Here is an 18,487-nt window from a genome sequence, read left to right on the forward strand (position 1 = left end):
TATGTCATGTGGCCACCAGTCACTGCCTGCTCCTAGCCTTATACTTATACTGTGATCCCATGTCATGTGGCCACCAGTCACTGCCTGCTCCTAGCCTTATGCTTATACTGTGATCGTATATCATGTGGCCACCAGTCACTGCCTGCTCCTAGCCTTATGCTAATACTGTGATCCTATATCATGTGGCCACCAGTCACTGCCTGCTCCTAGCCTTATACTAATACTGTGATCTTATATCATGTGGCCACCAGTCACTGCCTGCTCCTAGCCTTATACTAATACTGTGATCTTATATCATGTGGCCACCAGTCACTGCCTGCTCCTAGCCTTATACTAATACTGTGATCCCATGTCATGTGGGCCCAGTCACTGCCTGCTCCTAGCCTTATGCTAATACTGTGATCCCATATCATGTGGCCACCAGTCACTGCCTGCTCCTAGCCTTATGCTAATACTGTGATCCTATATCATGTGGCCACCAGTCACTGCCTGCTCCTAGCCTTATACTTATACTGTGATCTTATATCATGTGGCCACCAGTCACTGCCTGCTCCTAGCCTTATACTTATACTGTGATCTTATATCATGTGGCCACCAGTCACTGCCTGCTCCTAGCCTTATACTAATACTGTGATCCCATGTCACGTGGCCACCAGTCACTGCCTGCTCCTAGCCTTATACTAATACTGTGATCCCATGTCACGTGGCCACCAGTCACTGCCTGCTCCTAGCCTTATACTTATACTGTGATCTTATATCATGTGGCCACCAGTCACTGCCTGCTCCTAGCCTTATACTAATACTGTGATCCCATGTCATGTGGCCACCAGTCACTGCCTGCTCCTAGCCTTATACTTATACTGTGATCTTATATCATGTGGCCACCAGTCACTGCCTGCTCCTAGCCTTATACTTATACTGTGATCTTATATCATGTGGCCACCAGTCACTGCCTGCTCCTCGCCTTATACTAATACTGTGATCCCATGTCATGTGGCCACCAGTCACTGCCTGCTCCTAGCCTTATGCTAATACTGTGATCCCATATCATGTGGCCACCAGTCACTGCCTGCTCCTAGCCTTATACTTATACTGTGATCCTATATCATGTGGCCACCAGTCACTGCCTGCTCCTAGCCTTATACTAATACTGTGATCCCATGTCACGTGGCCACCAGTCACTGCCTGCTCCTAGCCTTATACTAATACTGTGATCCCATGTCACGTGGCCACCAGTCACTGCCTGCTCCTAGCCTTATGCTAATACTGTGATCTTATATCATGTGGCCACCAGTCACTGCCTGCTTCTAGCCTTATACTAATACTGTGATCCTATATCATGTGGCCACCAGTCACTGCCTGCTCCTCGCCTTATGCTAATACTGTGATCCCATGTCATGTGGCCACCAGTCACTGCCTGCTCCTAGCCTTATGCTAATACTGTGATCTTATATCATGTGGCCACCAGTCACTGCCTGCTCCTAGCCTTATGCTAATACTGTGATCCCATGTCATGTGGCCACCAGTCACTGCCTGCTCCTAGCCTTATACTAATACTGTGATCCTATATCATGTGGCCACCAGTCACTGCCTGCTCCTCGCCTTATGCTAATACTGTGATCCCATATCATGTGGCCACCAGTCACTGCCTGCTCCTAGCCTTATGCTAATACTGTGATCTTATATCATGTGGCCACCAGTCACTGCCTGCTCCTAGCCTTATGCTAATACTGTGATCCCATGTCATGTGGCCACCAGTCACTGCCTGCTCCTAGCCTTATACTAATACTGTGATCCTATATCATGTGGCCACCAGTCACTGCCTGCTCCTCGCCTTATGCTAATACTGTGATCCCATATCATGTGGCCACCAGTCACTGCCTGCTCCTAGCCTTATGCTAATACTGTGATCTTATATCATGTGGCCACCAGTCACTGCCTGCTCCTAGCTGGCGATGTATTTATTGTTATCTCGTTTTCCTCATTTCTCACCTGGATTCCAAGTCCTGCTTCTTCTGTCCTGCGACCACTAGGACCGTCTTTATAGCCCTCATTCCAAAATCATAATGATTCTAGAAAACACAGAGAAACATAAATGTGTACATGATCACAAAATCTGACAACATATCCAGCGTCACAATTACATCCCATGTGTAAATAAGTCACACCCTACGTTACCCCAAACACCCTTGTCAATGAAATACCACCCTATAGACAAGCACTCTCAGCTCAGAGCGTGCACGTGGTCTTCTTTTTGAGAAGACTTATCTTTCTGAAACATCAGGCAGTCAGAATACAACTTGCTCAATCATTCCCTGCCCTGATCTCCTCTTTGGGGAGCTGACCAACTTACATGCAATATGTGGGGCCGGTTTAAGGGGTTATTAGTATCTGTATGGAAAATCACACGGATAACTTGTTGTGGATTCCGTCGGTGGCCGCCCCCCCACCCCGCATTCCCGCTTAAAGTTCCGCCTGTTCTAAAGAATAGATAATGGCTGGAAACACAAAAAGATAGGCGCTCCCTGGGTGAATCAATAACAAATCATGTAGGATAGGTAGGAGTGATGGGTGTGCTCACCTGGTCCGGTTGTACTGAGAGCACAACACCTCAATACGCATGATGTAAAAAGGGAGATCTCGATGCTGCCGCTCCGAGGAACCAGGACGAGATGCCTCACGTTGAAGATATCAAGTAAGTAGAATCGTGCAGATGAGATAGTGACCACAGTGGGTGTACACTTCCCAAAGAAAGGACGGAGTCTTCGTGGCGCAGGGAGATCTCAAGACACGTAGGTAATGAGAAGGGTTATTTTATTGCATAGCGGCAACGCGTTTCTAGGCTACAAAGCCTCTTTTTCAAGCCAAAGTGATATGCATGCATACAAAACATAGCATAGGGGTATTTAAAATGGAAAAGACGAGCCAAAACTGACAAAAGGGGGGCGGAGCTTACCGTCAGTCTGTGGTCTGGATTGGTACAAACAATGTAATACAAAAAGAGAACATGAACATGAAGAGAACTTCTAAAACATTTAAAAACATAGAAAAGCAATACCATCATATGTATTTTTCAAGAAAGATCAATATTATATGTATCGACTGGACATGATCACATGACTCTCATGTGATCAAATGACCGTCATGTGATCAGATATTCGGGTCGGAGTAAATTCCAAAAAAAGAAAAAGAAGTGTGCATTATGATTGCGTGTATCAATAGATATTTACATCGACACTATGTGTTTACTAGCGGTAATGATAAAAAATGTAAACATAGTAGCGGACTCTATACGCCGCTGGCGCATGCGTACTAGTGGAGGGCGGCGCATGCGCACTTAGAAGGCTAAAAAATAAATAATAAAGTGAGTGACTTAAGAGGAAATACGCGCATGCGTACAAGGGAATAGTTCATGTGAGGGACAGAGTCGGAGGACAGCGTCAGGGTATAAAAATAGGTGGCGCATGCGTGTTGGAGATGCACCTGCGTCGCTGAAAAGATACTCAACTAGTTCATGTGAGGGACAGAGTCAGAGGACAGCGTCAGGGTATAAAAGGTGAGTATACAATAAAAGGGGATGTAAGTCTTAAGAAGGGGGACTGGGATGGAAGGAAAGAAAGGTTGATATGAATTTGTATTTAAAGTATCACAGAAAAAATGATATATATTATAAAAAGGTAATTGTTGGACGTAAATAAAACAATGATTGGTATGGGAGGTGAAACGGGATAGTGGAGATAGACTACTGGGGGTCCCATGTAGACAAAAAAAAAAAAAAAAAAAAGATATGGCGATATAAAACTACATGCCAACTTATGATATATAACTGCGGGGTATATGATGAAAAAAGGAATATAGATATTAGGTGTAGAGTAAATCAGATGTTCAATTCATATGCCTCGTTTAAACCCCTGGGTGTTAGGGTATCTAATTTGAAGATCCAATACATCTCTCTTCTTTTCAGAGTTTGGAAACGTTGTTTGACATCTAATGGGACATGATCGATAGGGCGAACAGAAAAAAAGTCGAATGAACAATTATGTGTGGTCAGTGCATGTTTGGATACACTGTGATTTTCCACACCATTTATCATATTCCAACGATATTTGTTTATTCGCATCCGTAGTGGCATGGTGGTCCTGCCAATGTATTGAAGACCGCAGGCGCAAGTCAGAAGATAGATCACGTAACTTGAGGAGCAGGTAAGTGAATATTTAATTGTATATGAATCATTTGTGGTTCGGCTATGGAACGTTTTTGTAGATTGTAAGCTTTGGCAGCATTTGCATCTTGCAATGTGACATTTTCGGCTGCCGGCAGGTTCACCTTGTTGTGTCTTTACTTCCTTGATGTTACGGAGTTTACTAGGGGCAATGATGCTCTTTAGAGTCCTAGCGTGACGGAAAAGTAGTTTGGGTCTCAGAGGGATGCATTGTTAATTATAAGGGTCATTCAGTAAAATGTTCCAATGCTTTGTTAGAATATTTTCAAGTTTTTATTCTGTTGTTGTTGTATGTCGTTAGAAAGCAAGTGCTAAATTTATCGTTGATAGTGGAACTTGTTTGTTGTTCTTTAGGTTTAAGGCATTCCATTTGAGTGAGCATACTGGCTTTATTGCGTGCCGTTGTTACTACACTCTTTGGGTAGCCTTTGGCTAAAAATCTGGAGCTCAAAATATTACTTTGTTTTTCGTAGTCAGAGTCCTTTGTGCAGTTCCGTCGTATTCTTTTGAACTGACTAAATGGGATTTTATTCTTCCAGGTTCTTGCATGTGCGCTTTGATAGTTCAAATAGCTGTTGCTATCAACCTTTTTGAAAAAAGTCTTCGTAATAATTTTGTTTTCTTCTATGCTGATATCCAGATCAAGGTATTCTATATGTGTAGGGGAGTGTGTGGCTGTAAACGACAAGCCCCACATGTTCTCATTTAGGCCAGATATGAAGCAGTTGGCCTCTGTTTCTGTCCCGTCCCATATTATAATCAGGTCATCAATATACCTCTTGAAGAACACTATTTGTGCTCTCCAAGATGTGTTCTGATGTATATAGGTGTTTTCAAACTCTCCCATGTATAGATTGGCATATCTAGGGGCGAAACGTGTGCCCATGGCCGTACCTCTTGTTTGTCTATACAGTTGACTTTCGAAAGAGAAGATGTTGTGTGTAAGTATAAAACTGATCCCATCAACCACAAATTGTTTTTGTAGAGGATGCATACTGGTATCGTTGGTTAAGATATCTGTAATACATTGAATCCCTTTATCATGCGGTATATTGGAATACAGGGCTGAGACGTCAAGAGTGATCCAAAGATAATTAGGTTTCCAAATAATCTCTTGTAATTGGCGGATGAGTGTGGTTGAATCTTTGAGATAGGATGGTAGTACAAAAACGTATTTTTGCAGTAGGAGATCTATGTAATGAGACAGGTTACTTGTTAGTGATGAAATTCCTGCAATGATGGGACGACCTGGAGGGTTAAATGGGTCTTTGTGTACTTTGAGGAGATGGTAGAATGTAGCTAGGCTGGGTTCAGGTATAAGGATGTATTTCTTCTCTTTGATGTTTAGAATACCATCATGGAAGGCCTTGTCTATTAGATCCTTGAGGTCACTTATATATTGCGGGGTCGGATCGGTGCTTAGAGTTTCGTAATAGTTTTCATCCGATAAAATTTTAAAGGCTTCTGAGAGGTAATCTATTCTATCCTGTATCACAATTCCACCTCCCTTGTCAGCACTCCGTATTACAATGTTCGTGTTAGACGACAGGTTCTTAATCGCTATTCTTTCCGGTTTGCTTAAGTTATGTATAATCTGATTTTATTGGCAACCATGCAAAATAACAGATACACATTAAATCACACGCAATAAACTGCGACCTGCAAGTCGCATGGTGTCAGGTTTTCTAATATAATAAAAGAACACAAATAGAAGCAGCTATCAATTATAGCATAATGCTGCTAGAGGCGCACAGGGCACCAAACAGAACCACCAGCCAGCAAAAAGTAACATTGATGGATAGGCAGGTTGGAAAAAAGAAAAAGGAAAGGGAAAAGAAAGACAAAGGGAAAACAAAGATGAAAAGAAGAGCAGAGGGAGGGAGGGGGATGGCAGGGGGAGGAAAATGACTACTACAGTCAGTTAGACTCGCCAATCCCAGAAACACAGAATCTCCGGGTATCAGGATTTAGCGGGTAAGAACAAGGAACTTCTCTGAATCCATGAACAAGCGCCAAGGAAACCATATTTTCTCAAATTTGTCAGATCGGTCATGGGCCTCAGCCACTAACTCTTCCATTCTGCCAAGGTCTCTAAGCTCACTCATCCATTCTGCCAGGGTAGGTACAAGGGGAGTTTTCCAGTGCCGGGGGATGACCATGCGAGCAGCAGTCAGAAAGTGTCGCAAGAGTCCCTTTTTGGACTTAGAGAGAGAACCCGGAAGTTTAGATAATAAAGTCAGTTGAGGAGAGTTGACGACAGTCTGTCCAGAGTACGCATTGTAGATTCCCAAGACTTTGTCCCAGAAGCCACGGATCCCCGGGCAAGCCCACCAAATGTGCAACATATCACCAGCCTCCGTTAGGCACCGCCAGCAGCGATCCGAAGCCTCAGGGAACATTTTATGCAAGGTAACCGGGCAGTAGTACCACCTCGAGATAATTTTGTAGTTCTTTTCCTTAGCTTTAGCAGCCATGGAAATGCCGTGGGTTAGTTCGCAGATCATCTGGACAGACTGTGAATCAAAAGAGGTGTTGAGGTCTGCTTCCCACTTATCAAAGAAAGAAGCTCTGTCAGGGTTAGCGGTACTGATCAAGATCTGATAAATAACTGAGATACAATGCGGAATGGCAGATGTGGAGACAACTAGGTTGTCGAAGTCAGTGAGTGCCGGGTTGTAAGTGTCCCAAGGGAAGAGGGCCTGAATGAAAGAGACCAACTGATTATGTTCCAGCCAGGACAGCCGACCTCTCGCAGACTGGGCTTGGAGAGAAGCCAAAGAAGAAACTGTCCTGCCCGTCATGCAATCACGTATTCTAGGACTGACAGATCGGTCCCATAACAGGAACGTGTGTGTCTGCCATCCGGGCTGGAATTTCGGATTCTGGAGAATAGGGGAGAGCGGCCCAGGGGTAACAGATAACCCCCACTTAGCGACCCATCTATCCCAGACACAAAGCGTATGAGACATCAGAAAAGGGAGACCCGAGAAAACCCGACGGTCCCCAGGAAGTATCCAGGGAAGGACAGAGGGGTCAACCGGGCACAGGGAAAACATCAGGTCCACCCATCTCCTCAGACCTCTGCCGTGTACCCAGTCCAGGACCCCACGTAGAACCGCTGCCTCATGATAAGCACGTAAATCAGGGAGACCCATGCCACCCAGGGATCTGGACTGCGTGAGAGTGGAGAATTTGATCCGTGGTCTGCTCTTGCCCCAGATAAATTTTGAGATGGCACGGCGTAGGGTCCTGAAAAAGGCCACCGGCACGACAATGGGCACAGTCTGGAAGATGTATAGCAGTTTTGGAAGGACATCCATTTTTACAATAGCCATCCGCCCAAACCAGGAAGCTGGTTTTAAGAAGTAGGAGGTCATTTCCGACAAGACCCTATTCAGCAGGGGAGTGTAATTCAAGGCAAAGAGAGAGCTAAGAGCGGAGGGGATTCTAACACCAAGATACACAATAGAGTCCGCGTGCCACTGAAAAGGAAAGGAGCCCCCGACCACACCAAATGTCTCTTGTGGGATTGAAACGTTGAGACCCTCAGTTTTAGACAGGTTGACCTTAAAATTACTAAGGTCACCAAACCGCTGAAATTCCTGGAGAATGGAGGGAAGGGAAGTGATGGGAGAGGATATATATAGAAGCAGGTCGTCCGCGTAGAGTGCCAATTTGTGGTGGTCCTGTCCAAATACTGCCCCCTGGATTGTAGGATTTTGCCGTAGGGCCACAGCCAGGTGTTCCATTGTGAGAATATAAAGCGTGGGAGACAAGGGACAACCTTGGCGTGTACCATTGTGAATCGTAAATGATCTAGAGAGTATGCCATTGGCCCGAACACGAGCTGACGGGCAGGAGTACAACGCCATGATCTTATCTACAAAATGCGGACCAAGTCCCACCCCTGCCAGAACCGACCGCAGGAACCCCCAATGCACTCTATCAAAAGCCTTTTCAGCATCAACTGAGAGTAAGCACAGAGGGGATCCCGAACGGCCAGCCCACGACAGCAGCGAAAGCGTCCGAAGGGTATTGTCCCTCGCCTCCCTGCCCGGGACGAAACCAACCTGGTCGACATGGATAATTTGGGGGATAAGGAGACTCAGACGAGTTGCCAATACCTTAGCGTAGAGTTTGAGATCACAGTTGATGAGGGAAATAGGGCGGTAATTTTTGCAGTATTTGGGATCCTTACCAGGTTTGGGCAGGACCACCACATGCGCCTCCAAGGACTGGCGAGGGAAGGGACAGGAAGCAGAAACGTCATTAAAGCACTCAGTCATAAACGGAACTAACAATTCCTTAAATGTTTTGAAAAATCCGGCAGTAAAGCCATCAGGCCCCGGACTCTTACCCCCTTTAGTGTTAGTAATGGCTGCCCGAAACTCATCCTCCGTGAGGGGAGCTTCCAATTCCTCAGCCGACTCCGCAGGAACGGTAGGTAATGCCGTGTCTAGCAGATAAGCGGACACCCTAGTCTCCATTTCCTCCACTGGCAGCTCCGAGAAACGGCCCTTAGTATTATAGAGAAAGGAGAAATAGGAGCGAAAAAGAGCTGTGATTTCTTTGGGATTATGTACCGCCTTGCCATGGTGATCAAGGAGACTAGGGATGTGTGTAACCTGCGTTCTCGGATGAATCAAGCGGGCCAAAGCTCTGCCGCTCTTATTGGCATGTTCATAGAGAAAGCTACGATACCGTTCCTGCTGAGAGGAGGAGGACTGAGCAAGAGTATCTTTTAGTTGTTCCCTAGCCAGGGTCAGTGCAGTCCAGTTCTCATCAGTGGCATTCCGTTTATGGGCTGTGGATAGTGCCTCAACCCGACCTAGCAACGCTACAATTTTTGCGCTTTTCTCTCTCTTAAGCCGAGCCTCATGCTGAATCAGAGTCCCCCTAACAACACACTTAAGAGCCTCCCATTGTAGGGGCAAGGGGGTGTCATCAGAAGCATGATCTCGCACGAAGTCCTGTATTGTCTGCGACACAGCCGCTTTGCATGCCACATCCCGAAGAAGCGACTCATTCAGTCTCCACGACCATTCCCTGGGTACCAACCCCGGCAGTTGCAAGGACAAAAAGATAGGAGAATGATCCGACCACAGGGCATTGCCTATGCTGGCCGCAGGGCTCAGAGTCAACGCAAACTGCGCCACAAAAAACATGTCTAGCCTACCATATGTGCGATGTGCATCAGAATAATGGGTAAAATCCTTATCCTGAGGATGAAGGACTCTCCAAACATCAACCAGGTTATGTAGACTAAGGGTCGACCTCGCCAACGCATACTCAGAGCGCGGCACAGCGGTCCTGCCAGAGGTGGTATCCAGGGAAGGATCCATAACTAGGTTAAAGTCCCCACCCAGAATCAACAAACCGTCAATAAAGGTGGAGGCAGTCCTAAGTATAGTACGCAACGTGCCACCCTGATTGGAGTTGGGAAGGTATATATTTCCAACAGTGTACACCCGGTTTTGTATCTCGATTTTGAGGAAAACATATCGTCCCCGAGGGCAAACCAGAGTATCTAGCAGTTTATGTGGCAGAGACTTATGCAAAGCAATGGAAACACCTTTGGATTTGGCAGTAGGATTAGTGCTGTGGGACCAGACATTGTAGTAATTGAGACGCATGCGCGGGGTCTGTGAGGTCTTAAAATGCGTTTCCTGCAATAGTAAGATATGCACTTTTTGTCTATGCATAGAGTAGATAATTTGAGCCCGCTTCTGCGGGACATTCAGTCCTCTGACATTGAGAGACGCCAGCTTAATGTCCAACCCAGCCATCCCCCCACCTCAGGAGAAGACCCAAAGAGGGGAGAAGAGGGAAAAAGAAAGTAGAATAAGAAAAAGAAAAGAAAGAGAAAGAGATAAAAGGAGAATCGAAAACACAGAACAGAAGACTGAACCTGCAGTCGAAAATAGAAGGTTCCCCATAGAGGAAAACCTCCGTATCCAGGTAGTAGCTACACTACCGGGAAAAAACCCAAATGGGTACAAGAACGCCAAAAGCGTCTTAAACTAATGAGAGACGGACTAACAGAGGAAGGTCTGCGAGTCCGCGACAGGGCACCAAAAATGGAAAATTCTAATAAACAATACACTTTTCAGAAATGCGGGCAAAAAATGTAAACAGAACAGAGCAACTCGTGGTGGGCGGCCAGGCCACGAAACCCCTCCCCACATTAAGAGCAGTCGATGTGGGAAACATATTATCTAGAATAAGTACATATGAACTACACTGAACACAATCAAGTTAGCCAGAGAAAAATAACAACATAACATATGGTAGCCAACACCAATAAGAGAAGAAAAAGATACATCCATGGCATGGAAGACTCTGTGAGGCATGAAAATGCCGGATCCGCATAGCGTCCTCAATCATCCGGGGCAGCAGTTCCAGATGGGCGAACAGGCCTACCAGTAGGAAATGACAGTAGCGGATCCCAGTCCGGCAAAGTTATATGAGGAAGATCCAATGCCATCAGAAAGGCCGGTAAATCTTCTGGAGTGTGGAGCTCGACCCGCTTGCCCTGTCTGCGAACCACCAGCTGGAAGGGAAAGCCCCAAGAGTATGGTATATCACGTTCACGGAGCAGCTCCAATAGAGGCTTGAGGGAACGTCGTTGGGACAGCGTAGCTCTGGACAAATCCTGGAGAAAGATCAATTGAGCTCCATCGAAGTCAACAAAGTCCATGTTGCGCACCGCCTTCATGATCTCATCTTTTATTCTGTAATGATGGAGCCTGCAGATGACATCACGAGACCTATTCACATCACGAGAGACCGGGCCCAGTGTACGATGAGCTCTATCAATTTCAAACTCTGCGCCTGGTGGACGTTTGAGGATGGAAGCGAATAAATCTTGGAGAGATGGGATGAGATCGTTTGCTCGAGTCGCTTCTGGCAACCCTCGGATACGGATGTTATTCCGGCGACTCCGATTTTCAGCATCATCATGGAGTCTGTAAAGGTGCCGGATCTGACTCTCCTGATTAGCAAGCGTAACCTGGACATTATCCACAGTGGAGACTAAGGAATTGTGGTCAGCCGCGACATCAGAGATTTTCGTCTCCAACGTATGGACCTCAGATTTCAGAGAATTCAATTCCTGCTTGTAGGAAGTTTCCAAGCGTTCCACAAACTTTTCCATGTCCGAACGCGTAGGGAGTAGTTTCATGTATTCTCTCCAATCCCACTCCATATTGGCATGCACGGGGTTAATTGGTGCAGCGGAGGTCACAGGGTTAATGGAAGGCATAGTGTTCATAGTAGTGCTGGGTGAGGTAGCACACACAGGGTTAATGGAGGCAGCAGTGTTCATAGAGGGGCTGGATGAGGCAGCACACAGGGGATTATTGGGGAAAGCAGCGCTCCCGGGGTTAACAGACATAGCAGAGCCAGCACTGTGTATCATACTGTCCCTAGTGGAGGAGAATGGTAGTGCAGCAGGAGAGAGTGAGGACATAATGCAGCCCAGATGTTGTTGTGTCTGTGGCAAGCAGCTCTCTTCAGCTCCCCCAATCCGGGTACCGGTGGTCTCCTGCTCCCGAGACTCTGCCCCAAAGACAACAGACGGCCGGGGGGGTCAGCGGAGGCCGTGCAAGGAGGGAGTCAGCAGGGGCCGCGTCAGGAAGCTGGCAGGGAGCAGCCGGAGGCCCCGTATGGACGGCACAGCGGGAGCCCGGTATCACTAGTGCGGGGGGTTCCGGGACCGGAGCACGTACCTCCTCGGCTGCCGACCGTAGGACACCTTCCGGGCTGCAGGAGCTCCGTTCCGGATAGGTACGAGCGGCGGCAGCGGACGATCTGGTCACGCGAGAGCCGGGGAGTATGGAGGCTGCAGGCCGGTCAGCTAGGCCGCGGTTCGCGGCAGGGAAATACTGCTCCAAGCTGCCGCGGGCGGGCCGGGAACGGGCGGAACTGGTGCTGGGTCCTGTCTTTCGCCGGCCACCCACCATTTGAGGGTGTCTTGGTGCCGGTTAGGGGTGTATAGGAAGGCTGTTTGGCGCCCTGTCAGCGGAGCCTACAGAAAGCGTGTCTTCACCCCTCCATAGCCAGGCCACGCCCCCCGGTTTGCTTAAGTTAGATGGAAAATGAATGTTTTTATTAATTTTCCTAAAGTCAGTAGCCACAAGGGAAGAAAAAGCTTCCAGGTGATGTCCTTTGTGGTGTAACGGATAGAATGAGGAAGGGTTCTTAAGATTGGTGGTGATGGGAGGAGGATCAAGGGAGGTTTGGGATGTTTCTATAGGTTTAGATGGAATGGATTCTTTAATAAGGAAGTGCCGTTTGATGGTGAGTTTTCGCATAAACTGGTTCAGATCTAGAAATAAGTCAAGTTCATTGAATTTATCAGTCGGGCAGAATGATAGGCCCTTACTGAGTAGGGACCTCTCTTCTTCTGCCAATTGATGCTGTGAAAGATAAAAGATCTTTACTGTTTTATTTTGTTCCTTTTCGGTGTGGGTACTGGATCGTGACTCTCTTTTAGATCTTCCACTTCTGCATCCTCTTTTCTTCCTCTTTTTTGGGATAAAGGTCGGAAGAATTGGGTGATTTTCGTCGTCTTGTGATCTTTAGCCTTCCAATCAAATCGAGAGATGAAGGGAGCGGTAAAAATGACTCAGACTGGTTTAGGATGGTGTGTGGAAAGGACGTGGTGTTGGAGTTGCAGACCGGAATAGGTTGGGTCTCTGGAGGGTAGTCATGTATGGAGAAAAGAGAGTCATCAAGGGGGGGTGATGGGCCATGAATATAAGAGGTAGGGATCGGTTCTGGAGTATGAACAATCAGATGTACAGTAGGTTTATGAACACTAGAAAAACTGGTGGGTGGTAGATTTAGAGGACCAAGTAGATTAGGGTCTAGATCTGGAAATTGTGCTTGAAGAGCCTGTGTGTCCAAAGGAGTGGACGGCTCGTTCAGACCCTTGGGGGTGGTGTCAGATGTGGTCGGAGTGACAGCAGGAGAGTGATGTTCTGGTGGACTAATATGAAAGTCCGACACGGATAACGAAATAGGTATAATGATGGTATTGCTTTTCTATGTTTTTAAACGTTTTAGAAGTTCTCTTCATGTTTTTTTGTATTACATTGTTTGTACCAATCCAGACCACAGACTGACGTGAAGCTCCGCCCCCTTTTGTCAGTTTTGGCGCGTCTTTTCCATTTTAAATACCCCTATGCTATCTTTTGTATGCATGCATATCACTTTGGCTTGAAAAAGAGGCTTTGAAGCCTAGAAACACGTTGCCGCTATGCAATAAAATAACCCTTCTCATTACCTACGTGTCTTGAGATCTCCCTGCGCCACGAAGACTCCGCCTGTTCTAAAGACTCAATTCTACGGTCAGGTGGATATCGCTGTCCGTCTGAAGAATGAACCCGTTCAAGGTGGAATCTGCCTGACCATAGAATGGAGTCTACGGGACGGGTGGAGATTGAAGTGGGAGCGTGGGGTGGGTTGGGGGGTTTTAGGTTTTGGGGATGGCATTGGGACGGGATCCTTGAAATGATTTAATCTGACCCTGCAGTCACATGTTAAGACCCTATTACATGGGGCGATTATCAGTTTAACAGATCAATATTGTGTAATAGGCCAATGATCAGTGGTCAATCAGCAAATGCTTGTCAGTCAGATGATCGGATGATCGGCCTTACATCTCCACGTGTAATAGGGCATATGTGGCAGGTGGCTGATGGTAGAAAGGGCTGCACAAACAATCCAGGCCTGGCCGGATGACTGAGTGTGAAGACCAAGGTGGGGATTGAGCTATCTAATTCAGCACTTACTTTTATCCCTTTACCCCCTTCCCTTCATACTGTAAGTAATAGCGGGGACACATAGAGAAAGTCTATACAAGACTATTTAATCAATATTGCTCCACTTTTTTTTGCTGAATACATAAGAATCAATACAGACGGTGCAGAAGATCTACATATCCTTAATAAGATAGAAATGTAGAATTTTTCAGGTTACCTGCTGAGATAGCTGTTTGCTCGCCAGCTGATAGAGGTTCACTAACTTCCCAGACAGAGACTTAGCAGTTTTAAATCCCTCGGAGAAGAGCATTATCTGGGCTATAAGCTGGTAGTCGGGGACCATCATTGCCACCGGTCTAAAGAGAGACTTCAGATTATCCGGGAGCTCCACGCGGCCTTTGTATCTGGAAATAGAAAGCTCCATAAATATTGATGGGTCTTGTCTTCTCTTTGCATGATATGCTTATAAAATGCACATATATATAATATATATTACACTAGGTTATACTGTGCTATGGGGGAGATTATACTATGTCACTTTTTTTAAAGGTTTTTACTATGTCACTTTATCTTATATTTTTTATACAATTTGTGGAATAGGCCTCAGGCATGATAATATTCATCATACTCCTAGTTGGGGCTCTCTGGGACTGAAGGGATCAAGTTTCTCCTTGGGGAGGGTGACAAAAAAGGTGTGTGGAGTCTTATAAGCCATGCATGACCCTCTGAGTGTTATTATGGGGTCCTAAGGGTAACTGGTGGTGGAGAGGTGCTGTGAAGGATGTCTGGATGTCTCTATGGGAGCCGCTTCTGGGCTGCTGAGGCGCTCTGACTGACCATCGACATGGCCAACAGACAGTCCTTTCTTTTACTACCCTGCATGAGTCTGCATGATGAGCGCACTGCATTCAACTCTCCTATTCACCACCCTAAATCTCCAGGGATACTGGCACTCACCCCTCTATTACCCTAGACCACCAGACATACTGGCATTAACCCCCCTATTACCTTAGACCACCAGAGATACTGGCACTGACCCCCCCCCCTCCATTACCCTAGACCACCAGAGATACTGTCACTCAACCCTGTATACTTTATTTGAACACCAGAGATACTGGTATCAACCCCTAGACTACCCTAAACTAGCAGAAATACTGGTACTTACTCTATACTATCCTAGACTACCAGGAATACTGGCACTAACCCTAATACTACCCTAGACCACCAAGGATACTGGCAGTTACTGTATACCACTCTAGACCACAAAGGAAACTGGAAGTCAAAGATGACCATGACCAGTCCAATTGTTCTGCATTTGAATACCGGTGGCTGAAGAAGTTGGATGCAGCCATAGGGAGTCCTGGAAAACATGGATACAGCCGTAGACTCCCTAAGGCTATATTCAAACTATGTAAGAGACCAGCCGCTCCGTGACTCGGCCGGTGCACGGAACGGCTGATCTCTGCAAAGATCATCCCGGACGATACTGCAGTACTGTCTAGATGATCTTTATGGCCGTAGTGTTCTGAACTCCCCATAGGACACAATGAAGCAAGCGGCCGGAGCCGCTCGCTTCATTGTGTGAACTGACAGGGTTTCCTACGGCCGCAATTCAATGTATTGCGGACGCAGAAAACTGACATGTCAGTTCTTTGCGGCGCCGATGTGTATATATTCTCTGGCTGGCTAATATCCCATAGAACAATAGGTATTGTTCCACAACGTGCAAAGTACGGCCATTGTGAACATAGCCTAAGGCTGCATCCAAATTCTTCAGACACCGAAATTCAAATGCCAAACAATCGGACTTGAGCATGCTCGAGTCGTGCTAACCTCAACTGGCAGTTGATGTACACTACCTTAGACCACCAGGGATACTTAAACTAAACCCTATACTGCACTGCCTTAGACCACCAGGAGTACGGGCACTAACCCCTATACTAGCTTACGGTACTATTAGACGGGCCGATAGGGACCCGATAACAACTGTAAACGAGCGCCAATCTGCTAGATCGACGCTCGTTTACTGAGCCTATTACACGGCTCGATAATCATTTTACATGGGCTGCAAGGACATTGTTACCGATGTCCTTGCAGCCCTTGCTTAGATGGTATACATTACCTATCCACGCTCCAGGGCTGCTGCTGCAGTCCGCTTCTCCCCGGGTCCCACGCGCTCTAGCTTCCGAGCGGCCTGTCAGCTGACAAGCCGCTCAGCCAATCACAGGCCACGGCGGTCCCGGCCTGTGATTGGCTGAGTGGCCTGTCAGCTGACAGGCCACTCTGAGGCTTGAGCGCGCGGGACCCGGGGAGAAGCGGACCGCAGCAGCCCTGGAGTGTGAATAGGTAATGTATATCGTCAGTCGCCGGCCGCGCACCGCTATTACACGTAGCGGTGCACGGTCGGCGTCCTACAATTATAGGTTCTAACCTATATCAACGATCAGCCGATGACAGCGATCATCGGCTGATCGTAGTCTTTATTACTCGGAGCGATAATCGGCCGAATCCGGCCGATTCGGCCGACTATCGTTCCGTGTAATAGTACCCTTAGACCACCAGAACTATGGGCACTAACCCCTATACTACTCTTGACTATAGCGATATTGGCACTAACCCCTATACTGACATAGACAACTAGGCATATTGGCAATAAGGGCCTGTTCACACTGAGTAAAAAAGGTGGAAATTCTGAGCGGAACCCCTGCTGCAGACTCCACTTGGAATGCCGACGGCCTCAGTGTCTCAATGTAATGTGTTACGCACCACTGCTCAAAGAATTGACCTGTTTTACTCAGTGTGAATGGGCCCTAACCCCTATACTAACCTAAACTATTGGTCACTGTTCAGGATCCCTTGGCAAGATTAGAGAGCAGCTACAAAGAGCATGTTCTGCTTATTGCCGAAAGAAAGTTCTAGCAAGTAGGGATTGTCCAAAGCAGAGAACCCCTTTAAAGGAGAAGAAAATTTTTTATGAAAGTATTATATTGCCCCCCAAAAAGTTATACAAATCACCAATATACACTTATTACGGGAAATGCTTATAAAGTGCTTTTTTCCCTGCACTTACTACTGCATCAAGGCTTCACTTCCTGGATAACATGGTGATGTCACTTCCTGGATAACATGGTGATGTCACTTCCTGGATAACATGGTGATGTCACTTCCTGGATAAAATGGTGATGTCACTTCCTGGATAAAATGGTGATGTCACGACCCGACTCCCAGAGCTGTGCGGGCTGTGGCTGCTGGAGAGCATGATGACAGAGGGATGCTCAGTGCCCCTCCAGTGCCCTGTGTCCCTCCAATGCCCTGTGTCCCCCTGTCCCCCCTGTCTCCAGCAGCCACAGCCCGCACAGCTCTGGGAGTCGGGTCGTGACATCACCATTTTATCCAAGAAGTGACATCACCATGTTATCCAGGAAGTGACATCACCATGTTATCCAGGAAGTGACATCACCATGTTACCCAGGAAGTGAAGCCTTGATGCAGTAGTAAGTGCAGGGAAAAAAGCACTTTATAAGCATTTCCCATAATATGTGTATATTGGTCATTTTAATAACTTTGGGGGGGGCAATACAATACTTTATTAAAAAATTTTGCCGGACTTTAACCTAATGAAAAAATAAAGTTTATCATATTAGTCCTCTACTTTCCCATACACAAATCACATTTTCTAGAATTCATGTACAGGAGGAAAGTTTCTGAAGCGGGGCAAAATACTGACATATTACCAAACTTTCTATATAAAATCTTATAAATTTCATAAAAAGTCACGAACTGGAGAAGACGGGGCTGTAAATAGAGATGGATTCTACCGACCCGTATCATGTACTATGTTCTATTTAAGACAGTCACATGTGTAGACCTGATCCGAACACGTGAATGGTGAAGGTCATTAAGAACCCAAAAAGAAGGCAGCTATGTGTGACTACCCGAGGGCGGGCGGTCCCTCCACTCATTACCGCCGACATTTTTCTCCTATATGTATAATTTATTGCAAGGAACATTTCATATTCTGTATGTGATCTCTGCACCTACCTGGGATTCATGGTAATGAAGACTCCGCAGGACATATTTAGACGGATCTCTCTTCCCTCAAATACAAACCTACATAAAACATCAGCTCACAATCAGTTCAGCAGAGAAGCTCAGCAGGGAAGTATTAATAATAACCAGTTCTGCACTAAGACCCAGATGGGAACATGTTATATAACTCATATAAAGGGGTTCTGGAATTAGCAAAACAAGTTTTAATTGCTCCTGTGCATCTGAAACACAATAGTGTTCACAAAAGCACTGAATAGTGTTGCTTGATGTCTACAAGGTACAGACTGTGAAAAGATCCCGGGAAGTCCATACCGCAGTTATCTCTCATAGCTGGTGCTTCTTCCACAGCTTTTTCCTCTCATTGTCAACAGTTCATTGTCTAGGTGACCAACCATCACTCTGCTCTCAAAGCAGAGGTCTGGGCTGTGTATACAGCTGTAGCATATATTAT

General features: G+C 46.5%; 1 protein-coding gene across 5 annotated transcripts in view; it reads right to left on the reverse strand.

The window, feature by feature from the left end:
- DNAH14 (dynein axonemal heavy chain 14) overlaps window positions 1–18,487 on the reverse strand; it is a 165,537-nt gene that overhangs the window by 68,032 nt on the left and 79,018 nt on the right. For all 5 annotated transcript variants that reach the window (XM_069954737.1, XM_069954734.1, XM_069954735.1 and 2 more), the window contains 3 exons: window positions 18,028–18,096; window positions 14,204–14,390; window positions 1,993–2,072 (listed from right to left, as the gene is read on the reverse strand). In XM_069954737.1, the coding sequence (XP_069810838.1) occupies window positions 1,993–2,072; window positions 14,204–14,390; window positions 18,028–18,096 (336 nt within the window). The remainder of the gene's footprint in view (window positions 1–1,992; window positions 2,073–14,203; window positions 14,391–18,027; window positions 18,097–18,487) is intronic.

The sequence above is a fragment of the Dendropsophus ebraccatus genome, chromosome 15 (assembly GCF_027789765.1).
Source record: "Dendropsophus ebraccatus isolate aDenEbr1 chromosome 15, aDenEbr1.pat, whole genome shotgun sequence".
Lineage (NCBI taxonomy): Eukaryota > Metazoa > Chordata > Amphibia > Anura > Hylidae > Dendropsophus > Dendropsophus ebraccatus.